This window comes from Haemaphysalis longicornis, unplaced genomic scaffold (genome assembly GCF_048455015.1).
Source record: "Haemaphysalis longicornis isolate Haplotype H1 unplaced genomic scaffold, Haemaphysalis longicornis Haplotype H1 scaffold_4, whole genome shotgun sequence".
Taxonomy (NCBI): domain Eukaryota; kingdom Metazoa; phylum Arthropoda; class Arachnida; order Ixodida; family Ixodidae; genus Haemaphysalis; species Haemaphysalis longicornis.
In genome coordinates, this window is record NW_027526361.1 from 87,732,194 (window position 1) to 87,745,224 (window position 13,031).

Here is a 13,031-nt window from a genome sequence, read left to right on the forward strand (position 1 = left end):
TTTGCTTTATCGACTGATCTCCCTTTACATTCCTATAACAATTTATTGTCTTAACTTCGCAAATATTTGATTTTTGCGCAGATAAATGGCACTATATCAGCGGTTTCGAACTCGCATCAGCGAGTGGGCCGCATTTACAAAATTTGGTCCCGGAAGGGCCAGGACAGCAAAAAAGGTTGAAACAAATGGGGCTGGGGTACATTAACAAAATGTCAGCTAACGCTGCTATTCGAAATTAAGAAGTTCTTTCCCACGAAGAAAAACAGAAGTAAAATACTACAAACCACAGGCACTGTCACATTGAAGATTTTTGCAAAGTAGAACGTGTGAAAGACCCCGATGTAAGAAAATTAATTGCAGAAGGGTTTGCTGAAGGGTCAGTTCGTACATTGTACTACGAAGTTCATTGTGTTTACTTCGTCGGGTCTTTTGCGCTCTTTTTATTCGTAGTAAAATGTACCAACTGGCTCTTCAGCGAGCCCTTCTGCAATTCTTTCCAACATCTTGCAAATAAGCCGGGCCATCTCTAAATGAAATTTGGCGTCAGGATTCGAGAAGCATGTCGATACCGATCGCCAGGATGGCTAAAATCTGCACGCCAATTCTTAATCATAAAATATTTGTTCCAAGGTGATGCTTCAAGAATGCTGACCGTATAGAGTGCCCTTTTAAAAATAAATAAAAATAAATGAACTAAGACACTTATGAGTGGGCCAGGCCGCAGTTGAAAGGTTCGCGGGCCCCATGCTGGCGGTGGGCGCATATCCCGCACCGGCGCATACCCCCACCGGCACCATACCCCCACACTATATGGTTGGTGTTTTCTAACAATATTTTTGCGCTTCTCTTTGTTTTTTTTTTACGTTTTTGTTTTAATAGCGTGAGGGTAATGGACAAGATGCACCTGTGTGATTTTTTATTTTATTCTTATTTTTTCATTTATGCACTTTTTATCCCTTCTTATTCCTCATTTCTTTTCTGGATTAATACTTTTCTATTATGACTTATGGCTTTTATTTATTTTATTGCCAATTTCGCAGCTGGGGTATTCGGCACAGAGCGCTGTTGCATTAAGTTTGTATGGGCACGTTTGTGAGTGGGCAGCTTCAACTTTGCGAGGTATGGCCGCGGAAGGCAGTTCTTAGAGCCACCAGCCATGGGGACGGACAGATGGATGATGACTTTTGTCCCCAGGGCTGGTTGTGTGTAGGTAGCAGACCAGCTCTTTGCTTAATGGCCGTCTGCATAATAACCGGTCATTGTGCAAAACCTATCGGCCTGCTTTACAAGTGGCTGAGCCCACGTAACTATAGTCACCACTACCTGTTTTCTTAGATTGCTCAAACTCAATGTTTGCATCACTTGATCTGTTAATAGAGAAGTCATAGCGCAAGCTTAAAAAATTCTTTCACTAAGTTTTAACTTGATGGTTAAAACCTCATTGTATAAATCTGATTATAGAGTATTCGGAACCTGTTTTTTTTTTAATTTTGGTTTATGTTACCTTACAGCTTCAAAGGAAACAAACGCAGAGCCTGGTATGTAAGGACGGTTCTTCACTAACTTAATTATAACTACTGGGCGAAGACCACACTTGTAAACATAACTTGTAAACAAATCTATCGGCTGCCTTGGCTTTAGACGTGAGTGCGCCCGTGTGGCTATAGTCGTCACTACCCGAGGAGTTTTTTCGAAATGAGCAATATCCACAATTTCAAACTAAGTCAGGCAAAATGCAGTGACAAGAAAAACTTGGCAACTTAATCCAAGAAAAGAGCTTGCAATAAAATGGGCCAGATAACGCCAGGCAAACGTGTACGCAGACTGCATCCCGTATCCAAAATGGGCCAGACCCTGCCGTGGTACGGATAAAAATGAGCCAAATCCATTTACAAATAGAGTTTTCTTTTAGCGTGACTGCTTTCACTATTTCTTGGGTGATTTTGGAAGTTTTTTTTTTTTTTTTGCTTTTCGGGGCTGGGGTATCATGGATTGGGACGGCGATTTAGATATCGGCGAAAGACCTATGCCCAGATGGACGACAAAGTCAACCGAAGAACGAGTGAAGGAAATGGAACTCAGGGATTTGAAACAATCATTTCATCCCGTCTCCCCACCTCTACGGAGTAAATCCGGTTATTTTTTTTTTGCTTTACTTCAACATTTACCATTTGGTTACTTACGTTATTTGTTACGTTATTTACCATTTTGCTACTTACGTAAACTCTGAATTTTCCTATTACTTGAACAACACTATTCTTTCCCACACTTCTTCCTACAAATACCTTGGCGTTCTTCTCACAGAGAATCTTTCATGGGCCTCACACATCGTATCTACCTGTGCCAAAGCATCACGTTCACTGGGCTACCTACGCCGCAACATGCGAAATTCTCCTACTAACATTCGAAAACTAGCCTTCCTTACCTTTATTCTGCCAATACTGGAATTCGCCTCAGCGATTTGGTCCCCTCATCAAAACTACTTAATCATAATGGCAGAAAAGATTCAAAATAGAGCTGCCCGCTTCATATCACGTAACTACGACATCAGCTCAAGCATAACACAAATTAAATTAGACCTTCAACTGCCGCCGTTAGATAACCGCCGCGATATTGCTCTTCTCTGTCTGTTCCAGAAATATATTACCTCTAATAAAGGAACGCGGCTTCAGCTTCAAACACCTCACTCCTTTTCGCGCAGATTGCATAATCAGTTCAGCTTCATGCGCATATACGGTACAACTAATGCATTCAATTCATCACCACTGCCTCGGGCCGTTCGTCTTTGGAATGACCTCCCTGATTGCGTAGCCTCCATATCTAATCCCGATACATTTCGCCGTCAGCTCCTCACTATCTTCACCATGTTACCATGTTCCTGAATTCTGAGTGCATTGCGTATTACGGCGATTTATATTTTCCTTGTCCTTTATTTGTTCAAAATGTATCCCTCTTTCGCCATGTTCAAGTCAGCAAATGGTGTATCTTCAAATTTACCTCACCCTGTACCACGATATATGTGATTTCATTTATATTTTTTGTTGCACTGACCCTGCCTGTAAACTGTATGTTATCTGCCCTCTACTTTCCCGATTTCCCCCCTTACCCAATGCCCTGTCCTGGGGCCTGTAAGGTTTTTTTTAATAAAGAATAAACAATAAAATAGCCTCCATTTAAGCCCTGGCCAATCGCCCCCCCCCCTCCCCTCTCTGTGGCTACAAGCGACTTGATCAAGGTGAAGAAGAAGATACTACCGTATAAACCGGAATATAGGTCGAGTTTTTTTCCAAAAAAATCCGCACAAAAGTCACCCCTCGTCTTATATAGCGGTCATCGGCAGAATGTAAATCGTTGTCTGGCAACAATGTGCAAGCGTAGTCCGTCGCCATTGCCATTTGTGTCGGACTACTCTCTCGCACTATCAGGCCTTTATTTGATTTCGCTTTTCTCTAGTTTTTCGTCTTTTACTCGTCTATTGTGCGTGCGCGCGTGCGTACATTTCTGTACGTCTCTGTTCCGAGATGAGTGGCGGCAGTCGACGCCAGTTCACCGCGGCGTTTAAGCTGACGGCGATTGAGTCACCGAGCAGAATGGAAATATGGCGATATGGCGGTGCAACGCCAGTTAGGCGTTTCGGAGAAAAGTGTGCGGTACTGGCGGAGCCAGAAAGCTAAGCTGTGCGCGTACAACCCCCGAAACCGATCGTTCCTTGACGTCAAGCGGTGCACACCGAGTTGGAGAACAAAGTGGCGGACTTCGTCCGGGAACTTCATCCGGGAACTTCGCTCACGATCGCTCCGGAGGCCATGCGCGGACCGGCTCCGCGAACTGTACAATGAGTGGATAGCCGGCGACAACAAAAAGACCTATACGGGCCGGTTGCGACCGTGTCAAGCTGGGTGTCCTTCTCTGGGCAGTCGCTGCCCGACGACATGGTTACACGAGCGTTCAGGAAGTGCTCCATCAGCAATGCGCCTGATGGCATGGAAGATGACAGTGCGGAGCAGTCATCCTCGGACGACTCTGAGAGCTCGGACGAGTGACTTCGGCAGGCATAGTTAATGGCAGTGACGGACGGGCGTCGAAAATAAATATAGACACTGTGAGTGCGCTTCTGTGCCGAATTATTTTTTTGTCAACTTTTCCCACCTCAAGGTAGGGGGTCGACCTATATACCGGGTCGACCTATAATCCGGTTTATACGGTACCAGCCTTCTTGTAAAGCATTTTGTAAACTTATGTCAAAGGAACAAAGGGCTTGCTTACTTTGTAACTGTCAGGCGTGCCCCAAAAAATGATTCTGCGGAAGAATTCAAAGAGATCTGCTTATGCTGCCAAGAAGACTCACCTGCTCTCCTTATATAGCTGTAGCGGTCTTGGAGCTCTGTTGCGTATTGTTTAAAGGGACCCCGAAAAGCTTTGTGAAGGTGGCAATCAAATGCATTCAGGTGGTAGAACACATAACGGGGGATTTTTGAGCCAAGTGTGAGCCCCATACTTTGTACAGATAATTTGTAAACAATTTTTGAAGATCGCCTTCCTCAACCGATGAGCGCGACGCCGCAGCGAGCCGACCGCGGGTGACGCAACGGCGACCGCGGGTGACGCAACGGCGACCGCGGGTGACGCAACGGCGATCGCTGCTGACGCAACGGCGAAGGCGCCCCCTGATTCGCCCAATCGCCGGCAAGGTCGGCCGCCGGCGGCGTCACTGCCATTGGCTTCCGGCTGCTCTTCCTCCTTCCTGCGCGATCCCGAGGCAAAGGCGGCAAAGGAGGGTCCGCAGTGATTGACGCGATCCTAGGCGGAGGAATGTAGCTAGCTGCTTTGAAGGAGGCAGAGAGGGAGGAGGAGTCGATCGGCAAGTGGGGAGAGGTGCATTTAATTGCTTCTGGCGCAGCTAATACTGAATGTAGATCAATAATTCCAACGGCATTGCATCGCTATATTGGTGCTACGTGACAATACAGGCCTTTTGTAACTTTTACAGAAGGCTTTTCTGGGTCCCTTTAAGGCCTCTTCCGAGGAAACTCCACTGTACAATTCTTGAAAGTCAATCTGAATGAAGTTTTCATAAGAATGCCGCATCAAATTGACTTTTTCCATTCATTTCTAGCTATATCCAAAGTTATCATCTTAATACTGGTGAAATCCACCTGGTATTTTTAATTACGTGCAGCCGCATACTTCCCCTAGTTGACATGTAGAACATTATATGATAGCTTTGGCAGCGTTGCATTTATGGCCGGCAACAAACTTTGGCTTTTTCTGAAATTTTGTTTAGGTGGATTACACGCATTTCGTAAAAAAATCTCCTTATGTGTTCGCTTGGGTCGCCGGAACCCAGGGAGTGGCGTCCATTAACGTTGAGCTGCCAATATATCACTCACACCAGAAGCTGGAAGAAGTAGCTTTACTAAACATTTAATTCAACATTTAGGAATAGAGTATTCGGAACCTGTTTTCCTGTGTAATTTGTGTTTATGTTTTTTACAGCCTCAAAGGGAACAACTGCAGAGCCTGGTATGTAACACGGGCTCTTCACTAATTTAAGGACAACTAGTGGGAGAAGACCACACTTGCAAAAATGTTTTTTGCCTTTTACAGATCGAACCGTGTGCGCCCTAATACCAAACTCTTGCTCGTCATTTAATTAAATTACTTAAAATTATTTCAAGCAGAGTGGTAGCCTTGCATATTTTTGGCGCCTACCTTTTGAGCAGTCTATGCTTGGATTTATCTGTACTTGTCTGAAGCAGCACGGTGCCGCTGCACCTGGCGACGTTCGCCCAAGGTTATAAAAGTGCTGGAGTCAAGGTTAATAAAAAAAGAGAAAAACAACGGTAACAAAGGAGCTTCTTCTAGGTCTAGTGTAGCAGAAACTGAAATCAAGTGTCCCGTGTTATATTAATTTTTACTCTCGGTGCACAAAGATAAATTAAAATTTATCACAAGTGAAGCTTCACATGTGCAGAAATGTTGTTCACAAGTTTCATTGCAATTACTTCATTATATGTACCACCTTTCAATCTGCAAATCATTTTACAGTAATGAATCCTTTTATTTTCAGAAAAATCTGCGGGTTCATCGCCTTTCAAGCCACACTTCCTGGAATTGTTACTCCTTTACGGAGGCGTCGTCACGTTGCTCCAAATTCTCCATTAGCCGGATTTTCCGCGCAACAAAGCACTCATCATCCACGTTTTAGGACGCATAGTAGCTACATTTCCATCGTGTTAACGGCGTGTGTTGTCCTCTATGTCCTTTTATTTATGCGTGGGCGGTTGTGTTCTGCCTGATACCAGCTCCTGTCGAGGGAATACTATGCAAGTGTAATTAGGAAAATCCACTAATCGGCCACAGTCGGAAGACACCATACCTAAAATAAATTAATAAATCTTTGGTTATGGGTGAAGTGGAAGACTTTTCGAAGTAACAGGGCGAAAGAAAAATTATAATGTTGCATAAACTTTAACAAGGGTCGTAGTCGTTCCTTTGCTTGAACATTTATTTATTTATTTTATTTTATTTCCTCAAGGGTCCCTGGACGGGACATTACATGAGGGGTGGGGATACAAATGTTTGAGTATTACTAAAGCAGACGCGTAAAAAACAGTGAAAACAGCAAACAAACGTCTGTGTAAACGAAGACACAAAAATGTGCGCATACTTTTCGTAACACAGGCAGAATTCATTACACGGTTTGGGGGGATATAATCGCAGTGGCAAACATCATTAGCAACTGCAAGCGAACAGCAGGCATGCCAATACACTCTGAATGCTGTGTGACACAGCAGGATCCTTTACACGGTTTGGGGAGACATAATCGCAATGGCACAAAGTATAAGTCACTACAAGTGAACAGCAAAAGGCCAACCACAGAAATCAGTACTGCAATTCAACATACAGTATATGAAATGGTTTGGGGCGAAAAAAAAAAAAAAAAGAGCACAAGACAATAGTCGCAATAGGTCACACGGGCTCGGAAACGGTTGTTAGTAACTTTTTGAATGTTTCTGTATCTTTGGTATTAACAACGTTATCCGGTAGAGCATTCCAGTCTTTAGCAGTTCGAATAAAGAGTGACTGTGCGAATGTGTTGGTTTTAGGGCGAGGGTACAGAACCTGCTTCGAGTTGCTACTACGATCAGAAGAATGGGGGCGTGGTGTGATGTAGATGCTCGGTGTGGATGCGTAATAGAGTTTGTGGAACAGGGTAAGTCTTGACATTTTTCGACGGTGGCTGAGGGGAGGGAGGTCGGCACGCTTTTTTAATTCTGTCACACTTGTGAACGATGAATAATCTGAGAATGCGAATCTGGCAGCTCGACTCTGAATAGCTTCAATGTTTTCTATGAGGTAATTCTGGTGTGGGTCCCACACCGCTGCCGCGTACTCAAGTTTTGGTCGGGTTAACGTGGTAAAGGCCTGTATTTTCAAAGGGGTGGGAGCAAACTTCAAGGTACGCTGCAAATACCCTAGGGATCTATTAGCTGCAGAAATGATATGGTTAATATGGACTGACCAAGACAGATCGCTTGTAATGTGTACGCCGAGGTATTTGTAGCAATTAGTGGATTGTAGGAAGGAACCGCCCAGAGAGTAGTTGTGGGAAAATGGGTTAGTGCGTCTATGAAAGGAAAGTGATTTACATTTAGACACATTTAAAGACATCTGCCACATCTGGCACCAGTGCTGCACGGCTTTAAGGTCTCTTTGTAAGGATAATTGATCAGCTTTAGTGGTGATGGTTGCATAAAGAACGCAGTCGTCTGCAAATAAACGGATCTTGTTAGTAATGCAATGTGGAAGGTCATTAATATATATATGAAGAAGAGTAGGGGACCAAGTACTGTTCCTTGAGGAACACCGGAAAGGACGGAAGAAGTTCTAGATCGGGCATTGTTTATAATGACAAGCTGTTTTCTATTACTGAGGAAGTTATTAATCCAGGATAAGACGGACGGGTCAAGGTTAAGCAACGAAAGCTTGGTCATTAGGCGGTGATGTGGAACTTTGTCAAACGCTTTTTCGAAGTCGAGGAAAATTGCATCGGTCTGAATATTGCGGTCGAGATTTGTATGTAAATCATGAATGAAGGCGGCAAGTTGCGTTTCGCAAGACATGCCTTTCCGGAAACCATGTTGTGAAGGGTGGATGAAGCTGTACTGTTCCAGGTGATTGATTATGTGGGTGAATAAAATATGCTCCATAATTTTGGATGGGACACTTGTTAGCGATATTGGTCTGTTGTTATATGGCGACGATCTGTTGCCGCTTTGAAATAATGGAGTGATTTTACCCAGTTTCCAGTCATCCGGAATGTCACCCAAAGAAAGTGACTGAGAGAAGAGTAATGCCAGGATGGAACTAATTATTAGCTTTGTGTTTTTTAGTATTTTGCTGTTTATATTGTCATTTCCACTTGCAGATGAAGTTTTCATATTGTTAATTATGTTAATAATTCCGTTCGCGGAAATGACAATTGGTGACATGGGATTTGGTATGGCAATATCAGTATTACAAGCTAAGTTAGGGTTGCGATCAATCGTGAAAACAGCACAAAAGACGCGGTTTAAGCTATCAGCCGCATCTACGTCGCTTAAAGGTTCATCGTTGGGACCTGATATGGCTATTGGCGTTGTGTTACTTGGGTTTATCGTTTTCCAAAATTTTTTTAGGGTTATTTTTGAGCATGCGGGGAAGCGTTGTCGAAAAAAAGTCTCGTTTAACTCTCTGAATCGTAACCGAAAAGCGTTTAACGGCTTCAGAGTACGCCTTCCAAAGAGATGGCTGGTTTTTTGTTTTTGCGGATTTAAACAGGCGCTTTTTCCGATTTATTAGTTTTTTTATTGAGTTGTTGAACCACGGGGCCGATACTTTGTTTTTGATAGTTATACTTGGTACGAAAGTTTCCGTTAATTCGTTTAGTTTATCGACTAACAATTCCCAATTGGTTTCAACCGAGCGGCTGTGGAATTCCCGTTCGTAGTCAGTGTAAAATTGTTCGAGATGGGTGTTAATGCTTTCGTAATTACCACGGTCATACAGCTTTAACCGTTTTGAAGTAGGCTTATCCTGTGGAAAAGTAAAACTGAAAGACGCAAGGATAATTTTGTGATCGCTTATTTCTTTTAGGTAATGGACAGACTCTAGGCTACTTGGGTCGGACATCAGGATAAGGTCTAATATGTTAGAACTGTGTGAAGTTTCTCTTGTGGCGTGAGTAATTACTTGGGTTAGCTGGAAGTTTTGCAAACAGGCCAAGAATATGCTGCCTTCACCAGAGGAAGGAGGAAACAAGGTGCACCAGTTTATAGTTGGGTAGTTAAAGTCCCCGCAAATTATAAACTTTGCACGGGGATACGTTTTGTGTAGAGTGTCCAGGGTGTCATTAAAATTTATGTTAAAACTTTGATCTGATTTCGGAGGACGGTAGCAAACACCCAGTATGATTAGACCATGGGAACTTTCGCAAGCCACGAAGACGGCTTCCAAGGAACTATTACTATCTACTCTAAAATGTCGGATTGTGCCTTTTATCGCGATTAACACTCCACCACCTCGACTTGATAAACGGTCACAGCGATGCAACGTGAAATTTGAAAGGAATGGCAGAACTTCGGTGTCTTGAATGGAAGGTGAAAGCCATGTCTCGGTTAACATCACTACGTCACAATTAGACGATTGAATAATGGTGCATATTTCCTGTTGCTTTGGCATGATACTTCTTATGTTTGTGTACAAGATAGAAAAATTGACGTCAGTTGTATGATTTGAATGATGGTTTTGGATGTGGAGAGCGGATGAAGCGGCCGTAGATAGTGCTGACTGGGTGCGGAATCGCTATTCAGCACTTGAGAGATAGAGCGTTTCCTTCACTTGCTTTCGAGCTGCATCGTAGTGGTAGGACTTCTTCCCGATAACTACCTTTTTGTAGCGCAGCTTGAATGGGCCACCTTGGTCACGCGCAAAACGTAGCAGCTCTCTCTGAATAGCGCGGGTTTCAAAGCAATAATCTTGGGCTACACTATACGGCGTATCTTTAAGCATGAAACCATTCGACAATACGAATTCTTTTGTTTTGAAATGACCAAAGCTAACGATTATTGGGCGCAGTTTCCCCGGATGAATTTTCCCAACTCGATGTGCTCTTTCGATGTCGTTTGTTTGTATGTCAATTTTAAGATTGTTCCTACAAATGTCGGTAACTAGTTTTTCGCTGTCTGCCCATGTTTCTTCTTGCGTTTCGGTAATTCCATAAAAGAGGAGGTTACAGCGACGAGACCGGTCTTCGGCATCATTGAGCCTATCTTCCACGTGGGAGAGGTGATTTGCTGTAACGCTTGCTGATTTAGTTAGAACATCTATGCTCGTACGAATTTCCGGAATAGAGGAGCAAGTTTCTTCAGTCTTTGTGATGCGATTTATTAGGTCCTTTATTGTTTCTTCAGTTGTGGTTAGTCGCTCATTTATCGCCTTAATTGCAGAAAGGATTTCAGCCTGGCCTTCATCGAGTTTTGTTAGAAGTGCGTGAATTGTAGGGTCAGATTGGCTGCTTGCGTTACGAGTTGTGGGGCCGGGGTTAACCTCTATGTCACCTGAGAGCAGTAACAGTTTCAGAACAATGTTCGCACAATTTCAAATATCTAGTAGAATACACCAAAGACACTGTGGGCAAGGCAGCTGTACCAAAAAACGGTTGCTAGTCTTCTTTGCGTAAAGGGAGTCAGATGAACGTACCTGCGCAATGAACGCAAACGGTGTCAGGGAAAGCTGCATGTTGGCACAGCTGTCAAGCCCACGAAGTGGCGGCCGTGGTGCGCGGTCTTTTATATCCAGTTGAACTGCTGATGTCGTTGATGGAGGTGCTACTGGTGGTCCAAAGAGTACTGCAGGCGGGGCGAAGCTGGGGACATCTGTCGGCGGTGGCTGGGTCGGTGATGCGGCGTCATGCAACGGGAACGAGCGTAGCTCGGTCCGGTTGATGAAAAAATCATCGAAGGGCTCGATTCGGCATGATGCAGTAGCAAGAACCTGCGCAATGAACGCAAACGGTGTCAGGGAAAGCTGCATGTTGGCACAGCTGTCAAGCCCACATGAACCTGAACGAATAGCGCTCATCATGGATAACCTTTCTTCGGGTTAACAATCCAGTGTTTTCCTCGAGAGATAATTAGTTGCGATTATTGCCCTTATTAGGTGCCCTTATTATTAGGTGCCCTTATTTTCGATTTTATTGGCGGTCGTTCTGGCAACAAAAACTGCAATGGACAATGCACCGCTGTTTGATTTCAAAAATAATCGGAATTTTTTAGGCTTTTTTTTCTTCGTTCTGTTGTAAAAAAAAACAAGCTCTGTAGCTTGGTTAACGCACGTTTTACATGTGGCAATTTTCAACAGGTAAAAAGAGCCCAAATTTTGGCGTTGATGTCACATTTTGTCTTGAAGTCCGTGTGTCCCGAGCTTACAATTTCTAGCTTCATATAAAAACTCCAACGAATGCATTCCGTCAACCCGGGGTGGCTTTCCAGTTGGAGCCCTAAGTAACCTGGAGGCAATAGAAATTGCAGCGAGGAATGAAAGACCTGTTCGACTGTGTCTGTAAAAGTAGTAACAAATACAAGTTCACCACTTTTTTTACTGACCCGTCAACGATGGCTGTTGTACGTGGTCTTCTCCATATCCTGTTAATCTTTTCAAGCTCCAATAAGTATTAGCAGAGTGTTAAGTTGAAGCTTGCCGGGTTGCCCCTAAACAAGTGTCTGCCAGTGCCATGACATGAAAGGCGCTGTCAATCTTGCGTCGTAAGTACTTTTTTGCTGACGCTGGCCACAGTAGGCTGGACGTTGACAACAGTTGCATTTCGTTCGCAAGTTAGGCCAGATGAAAAAGGCGTCTAAGAAAATGGTAGGATTTAAAAAAACGGAGGGCTGAGAATTCATGGCTTACACCTGACGTCTGGGCGCTTATAAAAGACAAAAAAAAACATTGCTTTGGGCAAGGTGTCGCCGAGCCCGTGATAACGCAGCGCTGCGCGGCGAGTTCCGTATGGCAAAAAAAAAGAGCGACCACGCCGATTCGTTTCTCAAATAAGCAATTCTGTGCCGAACAATTCAAAGCTTATTGTCGCAATATGTCTAACACTTCGTCCTTAGCAAAACAGTTACGAGGTAACTAACGCGTGTCTAGAAAAAAAAAAAAACATGACAGAGCAACTACTTCCCACCAAGCCAACAAATTCAATAAAACTTTTTCTTTGGAACAAAACGAACCGGTTCAGTGGCAAATCTCAATACACTACTCAATAATGTGTCATTGTCGGCATTTATTCCATTCTTGACAAAGCCTGATATGCTTTGCACAGTCAGCATTATCAGCAGCAACAAATCATCAGGGCTGGATAGCATACACATAGTTGGTACCTGCAGAAATATTGGGTATTTAGAAGGTGTTATTTTGGTTATACTAACAAAATACTTATATTAACAAAATAACAGAACACTGCCCTTCGCCAGACATTCTAACGTGCGCAGGCATGGTTCCCATCTATAAAAGTTGTAAAAAAAGGACCCTTCAAACTACCACTATATTTCGGCTGTATCATGTTTATCGAAAATTCTTGAAAAACACACATGGGGTGTCATGACTACCTTTGCAACGAAAAATGAGTTACTCTGTGAGCACCAATACGGCTTTATCCCCGGCGCTGGCACGTAGGTGTTGCTTGAAAAGTTATCTGATACCTTTCATAACAGCATAGATCAGAGCAAGGTTTCGTTTGGGTTATTTTTTACTGTTAAGAAAGCGTTTATTACAATGAACAATGATATACCCTTTAATAAATTATACCGTACGGTGTCCGCGAACCATTTCTTACTCTTCTTCAAAGTTACCTTCGGGATTGTTCTCAAGAGGGCACTCGGATCAGTGCTGAGTGACAGTATCAGCTTTAAGAGAGGTGGCCTGCAAAGATCTACCTTGACCCCTCTCTTTTTTAATTTGTGTTTTAATGGTTTAGCTACTCTTGT

At 43.5% G+C, this 13,031-nt stretch overlaps 1 protein-coding gene across 3 annotated transcripts in view; it reads left to right on the forward strand.

The window, feature by feature from the left end:
* Nucleotides 1-12,800, forward strand: part of LOC144178985 (glycoprotein antigen BM86-like) — a 62,334-nt gene extending 49,534 nt beyond the window's left edge. For 2 of the 3 annotated variants that reach the window (XM_077707135.1, XM_077707138.1), the window contains 3 exons: nt 1,512-1,538; nt 5,497-5,523; nt 6,071-12,800. In XM_077707135.1, the coding sequence (XP_077563261.1) occupies nt 1,512-1,538; nt 5,497-5,523; nt 6,071-6,165 (149 nt within the window). In that variant the 3' untranslated portion in view covers nt 6,166-12,800. The remainder of the gene's footprint in view (nt 1-1,511; nt 1,539-5,496; nt 5,524-6,070) is intronic. The other variant, XM_077707136.1, reaches the window with a different exon arrangement.
* The last annotated feature ends 231 nt before the right edge of the window (nt 12,801-13,031 follow it).